The 17,563-nt window shown below is 39.0% G+C and overlaps 2 protein-coding genes across 3 annotated transcripts; one reads left to right on the top strand and one right to left on the bottom strand.

Annotated features, from left to right (window-relative positions):
- Positions 1–1,652: 1,652 nt before the first annotated feature.
- On the bottom strand, positions 1,653–7,388 carry LOC141653501 (autophagy-related protein 8f). 2 transcript variants are annotated; one of them, XM_074461278.1, is made up of 6 exons: positions 7,233–7,388; positions 5,277–5,318; positions 5,133–5,188; positions 3,631–3,683; positions 2,576–2,694; positions 1,653–2,052 (listed from the first exon to the last, which is right to left on the bottom strand). In XM_074461278.1, the coding sequence occupies exons 2-6, from the start codon at positions 5,311–5,313 to the stop codon at positions 1,949–1,951; spliced, it is 369 nt and encodes a 122-aa protein (XP_074317379.1). In that variant the 5' UTR covers positions 5,314–5,318; positions 7,233–7,388; the 3' UTR covers positions 1,653–1,948. The 2 variants fall into 2 exon arrangements, with proteins under 2 accessions (XP_074317379.1, XP_074317380.1); XM_074461279.1 differs by having other exon boundaries at positions 5,277–5,313.
- Positions 7,389–9,865: 2,477 nt separating this feature from the next.
- On the top strand, positions 9,866–13,349 carry LOC141651520 (uncharacterized). The gene is made up of 3 exons (XM_074459228.1): positions 9,866–10,295; positions 10,465–10,839; positions 12,067–13,349. The coding sequence occupies exons 1-3, from the start codon at positions 9,866–9,868 to the stop codon at positions 13,347–13,349; spliced, it is 2,088 nt and encodes a 695-aa protein (XP_074315329.1).
- The last annotated feature ends 4,214 nt before the right edge of the window (positions 13,350–17,563 follow it).

Raw genomic sequence — 17,563 nt, 5'->3', positions numbered from 1 at the left:
ATGCAGTGCGCGAGGGTACACGAAAAAAGTGGAAGGTCGAGATCGATGGGGTGCTAAACGGAGCGTTACATTGTCTGCTGCAGACCGGGTGGATTATCAAACGATAGGCATCCCAATCCTCCGGCTCAATCGGCTCATTGGGTGCTACTCCTGCGAGTCCCGTCCACCGTGACTAGTTACGATGGAATTGATCGACTCGACCCTCCACCGGCCGGTTACGGTAGGAGCCTGCGGCGCCCGATCTTTGGCTTGAGTGCGGGTGCCATCACGATCCGAGCAATCGGGTTACGTTATCCTTCCTCAGATCCTCAACGGCCCGACGCAGAGTGTCCATCCCCTGAATCATCACCTGCAACGGATCAAGTGCTGGAGGTCCTCTGCTTTGGAGGGCTTCTGCACCTGAGCTTTCCTGGGTCTGGCTTTTGGATGCAGCTTCCCCTCTGTTGGGGCTGCTCTCCCTATTGGATTTGGACTGACCGGATGCACCTGCTGCCTTTGGAGTCTGCGGTGGCTTCGAAGGCCGGGCATGGCTCGGTTGACATCTTGTGGGGATCGTCTGGCCGACGCTGGGGTGCATCGGCGATCATGCGGATGCGAAGTAAGTCTGCTCCCGGAAGACGGGTGACATGCTCTGGGCTTTGGAAGGATTCAGGCAGTTCCGGACATTGTGATTACTGGTTTGGTCTTGCGAGATTTGGCTATAGAAAATGATCACTATGCCCCACGGTGGGCGCCAAACTGTTTTGGTAAAAATTTACCTAATTATCGATTTGATTTGTGAGTGATAGTGATTAATCTACGACCGACTCATATTTGATTAGGACGAATATAATGAATAAATATGCAACGAAATAAAGAAGGAAATAAAGATGAACGAAAAGAGTGACACGGAGGATTTTTGGTGACGCGGAAAACCCGGTGTGGGAACAACCGCGGAGGGAGTCGGAATCCCGCCAACTTTTGCACTATAATCGATGTTAAATTATCAAGTAAGGAAATACAAGTATAATGTTGCTCGAGAAATATTGATGATTATTGATGGGACTTGGAGGAGTGAAGTGCCGTTTTGGATTGTTGTTCGATGCCTTGAATGTTGGTCTTCTCATCCTTATATAGTTGTTGGAATCAGATCTAGGATTGCTGAACTTCTCCCTGCGTCTGCTCCTGGAATCTCGGGTTGTTACCATGAAGATAGGTAACAGTTGTTGAAGGAGTCCAAGCCCAATCTTTCCTTCCTTTTGCACGTGGGTTTCTTCTTTGGCCCATATTGTGTTTGTTGCTTTTTGATCCCATGGTCCACAATGTGCCACCTCAGCGATCCCTCTCTCCTCTCATCCACCAACTACTGCGCGCCACGTTGCTACTCTTTCTGCCAATAGAATAATGCCACGTCACAGGTGATAAGTGGTATTTTTTATCCATAACACCCCCCGCAAATTAGCAAACGGCCCATATTTAACGGCCCATTCAGTAAAGGCACATGTTAGAAACGACAATGGTACATGCTCAAAACGGCCCACTTGCCCCTCTCTCCCTCTCTCACGTGCCCTTCACATGAGGCAATGTCAGTCCTGTCTCGATTTCAAATGTTACTTGTTTTAATGCAACCACCTGATGACCTGAACCCAACTACTATAATTCACATAATGATATATAATAAATACGTCTTCATCCGTCTAAATAATTTATTTACCTTTAATTCAAATACCCTCACAAATAAGGTAAAGAGAGTACTTGATTTTGCACTAAATTATCCAACTTACATGAAATATGAATACTGTAATAAGTTTGTCACTAGTAAGCAGAGCATCTGATGATGACATTATTTACAACATTTACAGCAGCTGATTCTTTTGGGTTGGAGAAATAGATTATTGCGAAATCCGAGCCAAAATCACCGTGTCTAGTTTGAGATTGTCCTGCTTGAAAATCAATCAACTGGTTCCAACTATTCCGAAGCGTTTGTCCCAAAGGTGTTCTCTCCACTGTAAGTCACGTAGAGGAAACCGTCTTCGTCTTTCTTTTCCTCGTAAATAGCAGACATTATCGCTCCTGCATAGAAGAATTAAGTTATCCATATCAGCAACTAGGTTCAAGTGTCATTGTCTCAATACATACTACTCGGTACTCTAATTTCTGAACAAAGAGAACAAATTTTACTATATCCGAGATAGATAGATAGATAGATAGATAGATAGATAGATAGATAGATAGATTAGTAGAATACTGTAGTTTCAGAACAAATGAACTAGGTACATCTGAGTATCTGACAGCAACCAAAATATGATCACAAATTCTTGTTTGTGACGGCACATATCCGTCACTCTTGAGTGACGGATACCATTTTACCTCACAAAGTACCCACTTTTTCTCTCTCTGCAACACTATTCATGTGGTCCCCTTTCTCCACTAACCCATTTTGTTACCATTTTAACTCACAAAATATCCGCCACAAATGGTAACCCGTCACAAGGGAGATCAATTGAAATATGATAAAGTCACGAAGTGCAACCTGCATAACATTGCTAACAGAGTTTCATTTTAACAAACTATATATAAGGGCTGACAACATTACCCGTAGGTGGGAGGACATTATCCACAAATATAAAGATGGCTTTTTCAGCGCTAAGCTTGATCCTTTTGCGGATTACATAGACAAACTGTCCTACTGTCAAATCAGCGGGCACCAAGTATCTGCAAAATTGTGAAACGGCAAAAAAAGTCTCAGCGTAAGTTTGTAAGGACATCAGTTGGAATTACATATTCATCACTGTACTATGCTAATAACCTTAATTCTTTGTCATTCTGATGACAGTATTACATCCTTGAATTTAGTATCCCGTTACACTGAACTCATAAGGAAACCAAAAAGACACCATATAAACCTTGTAAAAAACAACTTCGAAAATGTCAAAATTACTTTATATGATGACTCGCAGCAATCCCAACTTCTAAAATACTTCTAAGTTGTAAGAGTCCTTTATGACCTGCTGATATAAATTGATAAACTATAGAAATTTGAAGCCCAGAACAGTTTGAAGGCATAAACATTTCTCGCAAATATCTCTCAAAAACTTCTACGCAGTTCGATAGAATCATGATTCATGGGTGACAGAACTGAAGGAGCTGAACCATCTAGACTTGGAGCTCTTAAGATATGCCGAGGTCTTTAAATTCATAACCAATTTAATGCAGACTTTACAGCTGTAGTCAAATGAACACTACAGCAAACGCAAGGGCCCATTGATTCCTAGGCTCTCGTTACACACATAATTACCGAATTCGCTCGGTGCCCTACGAATCGCGAATTGTTAAAAGCGAATACCAGCATGTTGCTTACTGAAAATACATATAACACATATTCTATAGGAGCGAATTCGCTATGAATTGGTAAGGACATATTCATAGCGAATTCGGTAACCATGGAACTTACACATATAATGCCCAAAGAGTCAACGCGCTACAACGCCCAAGAAGGCGAGAACCCACATCCTTCAAACCTCTGATAGGTAAAAATATTGGCATCTGGCCATTGACATACCAGATGACGCAAAACAAGAATACAGAAACTAGTTTGTGTTTATAGTGCCAAGTATGGAGTATATTGAAACAAAGGAATGAACATCTTACTTTTTCTTGTCAATATTTGGAATATCGCTTCTCTCCGCTTTCTCGACAATAACCTTCAAAAAAGAATTTGTAGAAAAGATACAGGTCAGACATAACACGGAAGGATTAGAGTTCACACCAGAAACCCTCGAAAAGAAGGTGCTCTGATAACCAAGTTTACGGGACCTACTTCTAAGCTTGATAAGGCTCAAACCAAGTGTTAAATCATGAAAATGGATCGGGCCACACCCACAGGAAAGAGAGAGCTTACTTCATAAGCTCAATGAGATTCCATCCTAAAACCAATTGGTGATAGGAAGAGTAGCCTCTTAATTTATAAAGTAGTGACTATGCATACAAGCTACTCCCTTTGACCCAGAAAATTGTTTACCTTTACTTTTTTTTTTTCCTTTTTTTTTTGTGGGATTGAGGGAGCATCAAAGAAACAAAAGACTACCACCTAACCGTAGTCTATTACAGCAGACAGGCCATCATAATTTGAAAATTCATATACATGCTGGAAATCATGTATATGAATTCTACTTAGGTTCTCAAAAATCGTTTTAATCTTTATTCTCGATTTAAATATTAAGTTTTTATAAAAGAAATCCGGACTTCGATTTTAAAACCTATAGGTTTACCTTGACTTCGTATTATGTTTTACTCTCCCTTTTGTTTTTCATTTTTCCCTTTTCTATTTTTCTCGCATTTGGAGGTGTGCGTTCACCCATAGACGGTTCTAAAGGATGATTCATGTCAGCCGACCCCAAATCATTTTGGGATTAAGGCTCTGATGTTGTTGTATGCTGGAAATCAGCAGTGGTCTAGTCTGTCATTGCCGCTAATCTTATTAGAATAGTGGACTGCACAATAAGGCGTACAAAACGAAAAAACCGAATCAACAACTATATTATTCGTCAGGAACCCAAAGTACCAAGTATACATGCACATGTCCTAGAAAAATGTGATGAAGCTCCAGACTCTTTATCACATGTCTAGTGTGACGATCGATCCACCCTTATAACTTCTATTTGTATAATCTGTAATCATGTATTTTTCATCTCAGAAATGTAATGCATACTTCCATGGTCTTGATATTACATTCTTAATCTTTCAAGTCACGTAAATTTTAGATCCTTATTCTAGACATTCAATGTGTCATGCCAAAAGTCTAGAACGATCAGATCCTGCTTAGAAAGTGCTAGTCAATGGAATAACTTTCTATCTAAAGTCTAAAGTATTGTTTATGCTCATTATGAGGCGATATTTTGATCACTGGAAACTTCAAATTTGTATGCCACACACTTGACACTTTCGATGGGTATGGATTATGGACTTTCAAGACTAATATTTTAGGTCAGAAGCGGATCTTAGAAGATCAGCAATTTTCTAACTACAATAACTACATGTTCATATCCTACTCTAGAAGCACACACCCACTTCCCCACACTTCAAGTTCAGGAATCATGTCCAAGTCCCAAATCAAAATTAGGTGCAATAATATAGACTAAGGCACTTCTTACCGGTATTCTGTCTGAGTATTTCTCCCTTATCCTAGCAGCTTCAGCCCGTCTTTTCCCTAGAAATAACAGGGTTGAGAGTTAATAAACTGAAACAAGAATTGCTTATACAGCTAGCATTAATAAATCAAAAGATAAATAGCCTACCAAGATCATGCTCAAGCTTGAAGGAGCTCTTAGCCATCTGTCCTGAAAGAAATCATACACGAATAAGTCAATGTGCCATTTGATTTCTATAATTATATAAGTAAGATTACTTGTTCAGCACTTTCACAGACAACAGTAAATCAACATGTAAAGGCTATACTTGTTTCACATTTTGTTAATAACCTCTACTTTAGATGTAACACATGATGTTTCAACTATGAATTATCATCACCACCACCAGTACGTTAAATCCCCTCCGCTCGACAATATCTACCATGACTCCCTTATTAACGGGTTGATTCTATGGTATAAGGTGTCCCGCCCAAACTCACCCCCACCCACCCACCCTATGGCCATATCGATGTAAGTTCTCCCCCTTGCGCTGTCCTGTCTGTGTTCCTGTGCTACATCATAATAATCAGGCATTTCTCCCTCGCTGTTCTCCTCACAGCCTCGGCTCATTCCTCAAGTGTCACTCTTAGAGAACAACAAATCTGGTATGATCAACAACAGAGACAGAAAACACATCAAAGTATTCAAATTTGGCAAAATGTAGGCATTAGCCTTCAAGACAGGATACAGAAACCAGGAAAAAGGAGAGTGAAATCGGGAGCGAATGTTAACACCACTCATCGAATAGGAGCTTCATGAGCAACGAGTCAACGACCTTAGAAGAAACTTTGAAAGAATAAGAAACGATCAAAGTTTTAACATTGTAGGACACCTTTAGCAATTAAAGAATACAAAATGTGAGAAATGGGTGAGTTCAACCAGATCTGGTTGACTGAGATGATAATTTCATTGGTTAATAGAGGAAAACATGTGGTTAATTTTTTGGGTTGATTTGTAGCATATCATCAACATTGACAGAACGAGTATGGGGGTTACAGACATGGAAATAGAGGGGAGATGAAAAATTTAAGTTGGCGTAAATTATTGACACACATGGCAGTTTGAAACAAATACTTCAGACTATGGCACAAATTTCATACTCCATACGCGATCAGTAAACTCATTTCCCTATCTTAATATGACTAAGTTTGCACGCTGAAGCTCAATCTTATCTAACTACTTCGATGTTGATATAATTCAAATTACGTGAACACTTTCAAAGTTGCACCACAATGAAAGTAAAGCTAACCTCTCAAGTCTCAACCTCATCTAAAACAAACATAACTTTCCGTTGTATACTCCGCACCACTAACTAACTATTATAAGCAACAAAAACTAACAATCCAGAAACTTTACGGAAATGCTAGGCTTTGCTGCAGGTAAGGACTAATCACAAGATCACACAATTTCCTATTTGATCAACCTTGCATACTGCAAAAATTCATCAATACTAAGAAATTAGTTTCGAGGGTAGGCTAATTCACACAATTATTACAGCCAAATATCCTGAAACCAAAATCTAACAGCTTCTACAGCAGAAATTACAATGGACCAAATTTTTCTTTTTATTGGTGTCAAATGAGCCACAACTCACAAAGGCATTACGCACTAGGCTAAGACATCTTCGGTTCAATTTATCAAGTCTAGAACACATCTACTAGAACCACCCATCATCAAATTTACTACAAACAACCCGATAAAGAAAAATAACAAACTATAAGTAAAACCCCATCAAATCAAAACAGCACATAATAATAAAAACTTCAACGTCTCAATCATTTGTATACCTTTATTTAAAATATAGTCCGTATCAATCATTTGTGTAGCTTTAATTAAAATACATCTCACAACTAATATAAAATGTAAACAAATGTTTGGGACCGAAAAGATCAAATTTCCATACTAAAAAAATCCCATCAAGTCTAAAAAATCAAACAAACTAGCAGATTGCAGTCATACATATAATTCAGTGATCAAACCATGAAATTGTATCAATAACAACACAAACTTTATAACAAAAGAACCCCACAAAAAAAAAGCAAAAAAAAGCATGAATTAAACAACCTGAAGTAGATAAGTTGGAAGGAAGAAAGGGAGATGATTAGATGAAGAAGAGGTTGGTGTTAATTTGGATGGATAATTTAGTCAAACCCTGTTTGGTTAGATATAATAAATGATAGACAAAGGAGTAAAGCATAATGGAAGGACCTGAAATATGGTAAAACATTGCAATTAGGACCTCAAATATAATAACGAGGCTTTAAGGACCCCAACTGATTTATGCCGTTAACCTTTCTACTTCCGTCTATTCACTGTTGTCTAATGTCTAAATACTCATTTTTAGAAGTTTAACAAAAAGTAATTACTGGCCGGGTATTGCTCATTCATGTACATGAGTTACTCATTTATATACATGATTTACTAGTTTTTTAACTAGTTTCTCCCTTTCAACTCTCCATCCACTGCAACAAGGCAACCACCTCTCCTGCCGCCACCACTCGTCCACCCCTCTCCCGCCCCTTCCCGCCATAACAGTTTCCCCAAGCCTAACACCATTGTCTACCTTCTTAATAGCATTTTCACCGTCAATTTCTATAGCATGAAATGGATGAGCATGACACTAACGAGATGGTGCCAAGCGCTAATCATTCTAACAGGTTCCAATTTCAAGTAGAACCATTATCAATGTCATAAATGGGCATCAATGTCATATATGGGCAGTGGGACACTAAAAAATGGCGGACAATAACTATGATTCATACACCATCAGTACTAATATGCAAAGCCGATGTACCCTTATTACTATTCACATACAAATGTTTTCCAGATCGAATTTTCAAGTATTACGTATTGATTATTGGATTTTCGATTTTCTAACTGAATTTTCAGATCAAATTTCCAAGTGCAGTGTAATTTTATGAAGTACCCTTAATTTAATTTAAATATATCAAACTGATGCTCATAGATGGAAAAAAGAATTATTAGAAGTACTTAATTAATATGTGAATTAAAATTTAGAAGTATAATTGTTGAATTTGTTAGGAATTTGATCAATTTTTTGGATGAAAGGGAAAAGGGAGAACATTCTTTTTTTTTTTTTTTTTTTTTTTTTTTTTTTTTAAATAAGGGTAGGTGATGGAAAAATTATGAAAAAAAGTCCGTGAAGGAGTAAAACTTGTACATGAAAGAGCAACTACGTTACTGGCCTTCATGTGCTCATCTCTCTCCTATTTTCTGATTTCATTACTATTCAGTAAGTCATTATGTAGGTTGATGATAGTTTTTCACCAATTCTTGTTTTTCCATTAAAGTGGGTAATACTTGACACGTTTTAATCATAAGACGGATAATTTAGTCTTAAAGAAGAATTATTTGTGATATAAATAAGCAATATCCTCCCATGTTGGTTTTATTTGACCTGTCACAAACTTGTGACGGTATCGGCCGTCACAAATGAGAATTTGTGATAAACAAGTATGTGCCAAATAAGAAATATACCGAAGTTACCAAATTCGTAACTTGCTCCAACCAACTCGTTTGCCAGGTCTAGATGGAAAAAGTATAAATTTAATTAAAAAGAGTATTTTCGTGTAATAAGTTATTCATGAAACAATATTTGACAATTTATTTTTATAATTTAATGTAAATGATATTAAATACTCCATATGATTTAATTTTGGTTCATTTTGGCTCACTTCGGTTGATTTCAAATGTGTTAGCTATGGACCTTGTGATTTCAAGTTCGGTTAGCGCTGAGAGTATATAAATGTATCATTCAAGTAATTTTCAGATTTTGGGTTTGTTTTATACTCGCCTCCGTTGGCGTACAAAAATTTCAAAGTCTTTAGTAGTATATCATTTCGAAACTTGCCCTCGCTAAAATTTTCCACTCCCGCTAACTTTAAATCCCGACTCTGCCATTAATCTTATTGAATCGTTCTTTTGTAATGCGTAAAAACTAGTGTTATTAGAAATCCGTTTTTACAATAATAAATTTATCACCGTCTTACTCCCTCCGTCTCGGTCATTTTTTTTTTTTTTCATTTTTGGGTGTCTTAGTCATTTGTTTGTCTTTCTATTTTAGAAATGCATATGGTGGGCAATTGAATCTTCAACTTGTCATCTTATAATTGACTTTTTTCTCTTTTCTCGATCTTTACGTCAAAAATAAAGGCAAAACAAATGACTGGGACGGCAGAACTGAAGGGAGTATATACGTAATTGGGCTTAATGATAAATTGATAATCTAAACGCAACATCATTAACATTGACAAAATAAATTTCAACAACATTATATTAGGAAATATCCCACTAATGCTCCACTTACTCCCTAATCTATGCCACTAATGCTTCACTAATGCTCCACTTACTCCCTAATCTATGCCACTAATGCTTCACTAATGCTCCACTTACCTAATTTAGGGGAATAATGCTCCACTTACTCCCTATTCTAAGGGCTATGTTTCCACCATTAGTTAGTATAATGCTTCTTGTAATCCTATATATATAGGATGTTATTATTGTTGAAATTGGTAAGCAAGAAACACAATATATGCATTATTTGCAATCTTGTCATCCAATTCTCTATTCCTCTATATCTTAACATGGTATCAGACTGGTTTCCATCCTCTCCCTACAAACCTCTATCCTAAAACAAACCCTACTCAAAAAAAAAAAAAAAAATCCAACAAACACTCATGGCTGGAGACGACACAGACACAAATCCGCCTGTCGTTTTCCCAAGAATCGATCCCTCTAATCCTTATTATCTCGGTTCCCAAGATGGGCCGGGTGCAAAAATCTCCAATATCGAACTTCGTCATGACAACTATGACGTCTGGCATATGTCCATGAAAATGTCGTTGAAATCACGACGCAAGTTTGGCTTTGTTGATGGAACAATAGAAAAACCCACCAAGGAATCCGATCTTGAAAACTGGGAAGCGGTCCATTGTACTCTTGTACAATGGATTCGTAACACGATCTCTCCCTCTCTACTTGATAACGTGACTTACGGCTACGATGCTTCGATTTTGTGGGCCGAGTTGGAGTCACAGTTTGCGGTGGTAGACGGTATGAAAATTCATAATCTCAAAACTCAGTTAAAGAATTTTAAGCAAACCAAAGGTATGACTGTCACCTCTTATTTTGGTAAATTAAAATCGCTTTGGGACTCGCTTCTTTGTTCATGAACCACCATTTTCGTGCAAATGTAACAAATGCGAGTGCGACATTGGAAAGGCTGCTATTAAGCGTCTTGACAATGAAAGATTGCATCAATTTTTTATGGGACTAGATGCGACTTTATACGGTAATATCCGCTCTCAACAGTTTCAACTTGATCCCCTACCCACTTTAAATCGTGCGTATAATATTGTGCTTCAAGAGGAGCGTCTTCGTTCCGAGTCTGTTCCGGATGTGTCTGATGTCAGTGCATTTGCACTGTCTTCTGCCAATGACAATTCTGCTGTGGATTGGCGGGTCATGCGCGATAAAGAGCGTGCTCATCGGCGTCCTCTGTTTTGCTCTCACTGTGAGACCCGCGGACATGCGGTTGCTACTTGCTTCTTCAAGACTCATCGCTTCCCTGACTGGTGGGGAAACAGGCCACGAACCCTCGCTGAATATCGCCAATACTGGGATGACGAACACGGGAGGCTCACGTGGTTCGGTGCCTCTTTTGCAGGGTGGTCGAGATAAGGACGAGGCTATCCCTGTTCGTGCTAATCTTTGTCTTTGGGTCCTACGGCTCATTCTCTTCTTGCCTCCGATCGCCTAAGCGGTATGTGTAATTGGATTCTCGACATCAAGGGGCTTCCAATCATGTCACGGGTACCCTGTCATGTTTGCAAGACCATAAAACAATCATTGGTAGGCCTGTTTGTTTACCGAATGGCCACCAAGTCATCGCCGCTATGACAGGCACCGTTTACATTAATGAATTTCTCACTCTTCAGGATGTTCTTTATATACCGAGCTTACAATGCAATTTGATATCTATTTCGCAGCTTACATCGAACACTAATCTATGTTTTGAATTTGCTAAATCTTCTTGTCTTATTCAGGACCGTTCCTTGAGGACGACGATTGGAGCCGGTGAGTTACGGGATGGACTATATTGGATTCGTGCGGGGACAAGGACTGCGGTGGTGAATAACGTGACGCAACAAGGTACTTTTAATCTTTGGCATCGGCGTCTTGGTCATCCGTCCGATAAAATAGTCAAGCTTATTCCTCCACTAAGTAGTTTCAATTGCGATAAGACTATTACTAAGGATTTGGTTTGTGATATTTGTCATTATGCAAAACAACATCGTCACGCTTTTACTTCATACTAAGCATGCTTCGGATTTGTTTGAATTGATACATTGTGATTTATGGGGCTCTTATCGTACTCCCTCGTCGTGTGGTGCACGATATTTTTTGACCATTGTTGATGACTACTCCCGAGCAACTTGGGTTTATTTACTTCTCGATAAAAAGGAAGTGACTGATATGTTTATGAGCTTTATTAATATGGTTGCCACTCAATTTTCAAAAACAATCAAAACGGTTCGTAGTGACAACGGGACGGAATTTAACTGTATGGCCGCGTATTTTTTCTCTAAAGGAATTAAATTTGAGACATCTTGCGTCGGTACGCCCCAACAAAATGGGCGTGTCGAAAGAAAACATCGCCATATTTTAAATGTTGCGCGTGCTCTATGTTTTCAAGGTAATCTTCCCACATCTTTTTGGGGCGAATGTGTCCTCTCGGCTGCCTATTTAATTAATCGAACTCCTTCATCTTTACTCAATGGAAAGACTCCATTTGAATGTCTATTTGGAGCATCGCCCTCGTACATAAATTTACGAGTCTTTGGTTGTTTGTGCTTTGCTCATAATCAATATACTAAAGGCGACAAATTTGCTAAAAAAGGACGTAAATGTGTATTCGTGGGTTACCCGTCTAACAAAAAGGGTTGGAAACTTTATGACCTCGAAACCAAGTCATTTTTCGTTTCCCGAGATGTTGTTTTTCATGAGACTGAATTTCCTTTTATTACAAATGAGGCCACTACACTGTCATCTTCCCCTACGAACGATTCGCTTCCATATGATGAACTTTTTGATGAGTCACTTTCTTATGATCCGGGTACTTCCGCATCGCCTGATGGGGCGGGTAATTCGACCCTTGACGGGTCTGGTCCTACTACCGGTGGTGCAGCTGGCACGGTAGAAATAATTGTCACTGATCCGAGCAGCGAAACAGAGGCTGCCGCACTTGGCAGGGGCCATCGACTTCGCTTTCCGAATTCCCGACTTCGGGGATATATCCTTGATACAACGCACAGTCCATCCCCGTCTCCCAGTCCACCGAGCTCTCCCACGTCGTCCTCAGGTACGTCTTATCATTTAGCAAATTATATTAATTGCAATTCATTCTCGGAGAGACATCGTAATTTTTTAGCAACCGTCACCATGGGTGTTGAACCACCATCCTTTAAAGATGCTATACGAGATGATGGGTGGTGCGAGGCTATGAAGCTCGAAATTGATGCTCTCGAACGAAATGCGACTTGGGAACTCTCCGACCTTCCACCTGATAAGAAGGCCCTTGGTTGTCGATGGATTTATAAAATCAAATATAGGTCCGATGGATCGATCGAACGTCTTAAAGCCCGACTTGTTGTCTTTGGGAATCATCAAATCGAAGGGTTGGATTATGGTGAGACTTTTGCTCCTGTTGTTAAAATGGTCACTGTCCGTATTCTTTTAGCCATTGCAGCTATAAATAAATGGGAGCTTCATCAAATGGATGTGCATAACGCTTTCTTACACGGTGACTTGGACGAGGAAGTCTACATGAAAATTCCTCCCGGTTTCAGCCGTGGTAAAGAAGGCAAAGTTTGTCGTTTAAAAAAGTCTTTATACGGTCTTCGACAAGCTCCCCGTTGCTGGTTTGCCAAGCTCACAACGGCTCTCAAAGATTATGGGTTCAAACAATCCCATTCCGATTATTCGTTATTTTCTTACTCGCAAAACCAGGTTCGGCTCTTTATTCTTGTTTATGTTGATGATCCGGTTATTGCGGGAATGATTCTTCCGCAAGTTAAATTTCAAGTCGTATTTGGGCACGTGCTTTCATATGAAGGATTTGGGACCGCTCAAATATTTTTTGGGTCTCGAAATTTCTCGTAGCTCGGAAGGAATTTATGTCAGCCAACGGAAATATGCCCTTGACATAATTTCTGAGGTTGGTTTATTGGGATGCAAGCCCGCTCAAACACCCATGGAGCAACACCACACACTTGGCGAAGCTATCGGTCCTTTACTCGAAAATATCGAGTCATATAGAAGACTTGTTGGTCGCCTTGTTTACCTCTCCGTGACTCGCCCCGATTTATCCTATGCCGTTCACATCCTATCTCGTTTTCTCCATCAACCCCGAGAGGAACATATGTCCGCGGCATTACGGGTCGTCAAATATCTCAAAGGAAGCCCGGTCAAGGCATTTTACTTCGTCTTTGATAGTAATTTAAGCATTACGGGTTGGTGTGATTCGGATTATGGCGGTTGTCCAAACTCGAGACGATCTGTAAGCGGTTGGTTCATCTTTCTCGGTGGGTCTCCTGTTTCGTGGAAAACAAAAAAGCAAACCACGGTCTCGTTATCCTCTGCCGAAGCAGAATATCGATCCATGGCAAATATTGTTTGTGAATTAAAATGGTTGAAAGGTCTTCTTCTAAATTTCGACATTCATATCAAAGACTCCCATGAAGGTATTTTCGATAGCCAATCCGCAATTGATCTTGCTCGCAACCCATTTTTCACGAACGCACGAAGCACATTGAAATAGATTGCCACTTCATTCGGGATGCTATTATTGATGGCTTGATCACCACGGCTCATGTGTCTACTACATCACAATTGGCCGACATTTTTACCAAAGCCTTGGGTGCACCGCAATTTCTTACTCTTCTCCGCAAGCTAGGCGTTCTCGACCTTCACGCTCCAAAATTGAGGGGGTATTAGAAATATCCCACTAATGCTCCACTTACTCCCTAATCTATGCCACTAATGCTTCACTAATGCTCCACTTACTCCCTAATCTATGCCACTAATGCTTCACTAATGCTCCACTTACCTAATTTAGGGGAATAATGCTTCACTTACTCCCTATTCTAAGGGCTATGTTTCCACCATTAGTTAGTATAATGCTTCTTGTAATCCTATATATATAGGATGTTATTATTGTTGAAATCGGTAAGCAAGAAACACAATATATGCATTATTTGCAATCTTGTCATCCAATTCTCTATTCCTCTATATCTTAACACATTAACATATGGCAGCTGTTAAATGAGGGCTTGAGGTAGTGGGCTAAATAAGAGAGAGAGTGTAGTTAGCGAATTTAATTTTCATTTTGTATATTGTGTTGATGCAGAACGTGGATGTAAACGGCTCAAGTAGTAGAGTTAACGGAATAAGGTAGCTGAGGTCCTTAAAGCTTCCTAAAAATAGTTTAGGTCCTTATTTCTCCTTTTTATCATATTTGAGGTCCTTCTTCTTTACTTAACTCACTTAAAAGCGATCTCTTTCTTGTAAAAGATAATAATAATACTCGTATGGCTATCAAACATAATTTGGACCGATCTCTTTCTTGTAAAAGATAATAATAATACTCGTATGGCTATCAAACATAATTTGGACCGCAAGTCATCATTTATTTGTTTCTTGTACTATATGCTTCCAATTTCCATGTGAGGTCAATGAGTTACTTGATCTAATTTTGTTGGGACCTTTTTAAATCATAGATTTAAGATTACAATTTTAAGGTCATGAAATGGATTATATTTTCCTTTTGGTAAATTTCGGATTAAGTAGGTTTGAAAAGGTTTTGAAATCAACTTAATATATAAGTCGATTTGGAAAATCTTTTGAACTTATTAACCCTAAGAGCATAAGATGAGACTCTTCATATTTTCTCTTTTCTTTTCTTATTGATACACCTCATTTTCCATTAACTTTTTCATTTACCCTCCCTAATTTATATCTACATCTATGCAACAATGGGGTTCCCCAACAATATTAATTTCCACCAAAAATTTGAGAGTCTCCCCAAAAGCAACATAAAATGCCTTGCTTTTTCTTTGGGAACCTTCCCTACAAATAGAGGAGCTTCATTTATTGGGAGGTTGTGTGCAATAACGAGGTTCCCCATTTAAGGAGAGAGAGGGCATATGAGGATGTTAATTTTCCACCTTTGCGGATGCTCTAAGTCTCCGATTATCATCTACGATGTTTGATGTACTCACTTAGATATATAAAGGCCTCGTCCGGGCTACCTCTATTTAGCCTTAAAATTTATTTTCAATTAAATAAAACTATTTTAAAGTTGCATATAACTCATAAATTTATCATTAATATATTTGTGGGATATTCTACATGGTACCCCTCAACTTTTCGACTTTCTACGAGGTACCCCTACACTTTTTAAAACATATATGGTACCCCTAATTCTTGTCATTATCACTAAGTGTACCCCTAAACTTTATTTTTCGTCAATTAAACTCAGTTTTAGGCGTTAAGTGATTACTTGGACGCGTAACCAAGCTTGTCATTTATCATCTCATGACATAAGGACTCTATTAGGCTCAATATCCATCTTTGGACGTGATAATTTGGCATGGGATCAATAAATTTTCCGTCAAAAATTTTTTAGCCCATATATATCAATAAATATTAGGATCGAGATGGATATTGAGCCTAATAGAGTCCATATGTCATGGAATAATAAATTACAAGTATGGTTACGCGCCCAAGTCATCACTTAACGCCTAAAACTGAGTTTAGTTGACGGAAAATAAAGTTTAGGGGTACACTTAGTGATAATGATAACAATTAGGGGTACCATATATGTTTTAAAAAGTGTAGGGGTACCACGTAGAAAGTCGAAAAGTTGAGGGGTACCATGTAGAATATCCCTATATTTTTCTTTGACATATTTTAAAATTACGATGAAATAAATTATGAGACAAATTCACTACTTCTGCTATTAAAATTTTATTTGAATCAATTGGTTATCTAATTTTTCATTTATACTTTCGTTTGTTGTTAGTATTGTTACTTTTGTTACATTCGTTATTACTACTGTTACTTTCACTACTCCCGTCGTAATTATTATTACGTAATTATTGTTATTTTCACTAATAACGCATTATCATTGATAATTTCACTACTTCCGTTGTTATTTCTATTACTTTCACTACTCCTGCTCACTGCTAAAGTTGTTTCTCTGACTATTCAAATGAGTGATTACCATCATAGTACTATATTCAACGTTACTACAATTCTTTTCATTATTAACAGAATTATTACTTTTATACTATTTAAGCATGCAATTGTAAGAGGTTTATATATTTATATAAATATACTAGTATTGGTGCTCGGTGTGACAATCCGCACACTTCGAACCCTTAGATTTATTCATGCATATGTAATTTCATTTCCCTTATATATTTGTAGTAAATACTTTCCTAATTTAGCATAGTTAACATAGCTTTCTTTCCATAAATAGGTATATCGCTATTCTACACTAGTTTTGTAATTTCAATGTTTCCTGCTACCAGGATGTAACTATCATATTTCCCTCTTTAGGGAGTACTAGTGAATGAAACTCTGCTTCCTACCTTGTGCCTTCGTATTGCTTGTTGTTTCTTTGTTGTGAACGACTCTTTGCCTTCACTTTTCTAACAAGCCGTGTTTGTGGGATCGACACTAGGATCTCGACTCACACACCCGAGACCGATTACGAATGCCTAGTGTTTGACAAACACTAGTGCTTGACGCTCTCGTGCAATCCTGTTGAGTGTTGCCGAGACCCGAGTATCGTGCTAGTGAGCGATCCTTCACTAGTACGAAGATCCTTGTCGCTTGCATCTTGCCTTGAGCCGGGCAAGGGTGCGCGCCACGATCCGGCAAAAGTACCGGACCGTGACATTTGGTATCAGAGCCTGGTCATCGGACGGGTTTCTGTACGCCGCATTTGTTTATCGAGATCGAGAAAATGGGCGAAACAATCGAGGACCGAGTGGATGCCTTAGAGGAATCATTCGACGTTAAGCTTCCCAAACTCGAGGGCGTCGTCATGCGGATGGCCGCGAGCCTCGAGGAGTTGCAGAAGACGGTTTGTGAACTCGAGACGAAGGTGGACGGGATGAACACCCGCATCCAAGCGATCAGTGATGCGATCCCCGATGATCGGGAGGAAGAGATCAATCATCTCCACCGAAAGGTCGAGATGTTAGAGAACACTTGTGCCACGCTCGTGAAAGCGGTGGCCAATGACGGGAAATCTGTGAGGGGCCATAAGGTGAAGGCACCTCCACCTCGTACCTACGATGGGGCGAGGG

The sequence above is a fragment of the Silene latifolia genome, chromosome 4 (assembly GCF_048544455.1).
Source record: "Silene latifolia isolate original U9 population chromosome 4, ASM4854445v1, whole genome shotgun sequence".
Taxonomy (NCBI): domain Eukaryota; kingdom Viridiplantae; phylum Streptophyta; class Magnoliopsida; order Caryophyllales; family Caryophyllaceae; genus Silene; species Silene latifolia.
Note: the sequence above shows the minus strand (reverse complement) of the source record. Positions and strands in the feature narration are given on the sequence as shown.

Bases quoted from the DNA above. Each gene is read 5' to 3' on its own strand.
- LOC141653501 (XM_074461278.1), bottom strand. From the start codon at position 5,313: ATGGCTAAGAGCTCCTTCAAGCTTGAGCATGATCTTG. The intron at 3,684-5,132 runs GTAAGAAGTGCC...TCTTTTTTGAAG, and splicing joins AATACTCAGACAGAATACCG to GTTATTGTCGAGAAAGCGGA. The intron at 2,695-3,630 runs GTAAGATGTTCA...ACAATTTTGCAG, and splicing joins CCAAATATTGACAAGAAAAA to ATACTTGGTGCCCGCTGATT.
- LOC141651520 (XM_074459228.1), top strand. From the start codon at position 9,866: ATGGCTGGAGACGACACAGACACAAATCCGCCTGTCGTTTTCCCAAGA. The intron at 10,296-10,464 runs GTATGACTGTCA...TTATGGGACTAG, and splicing joins GAATTTTAAGCAAACCAAAG to ATGCGACTTTATACGGTAAT. The intron at 10,840-12,066 runs GTGCCTCTTTTG...AATATACTAAAG, and splicing joins CGGGAGGCTCACGTGGTTCG to GCGACAAATTTGCTAAAAAA.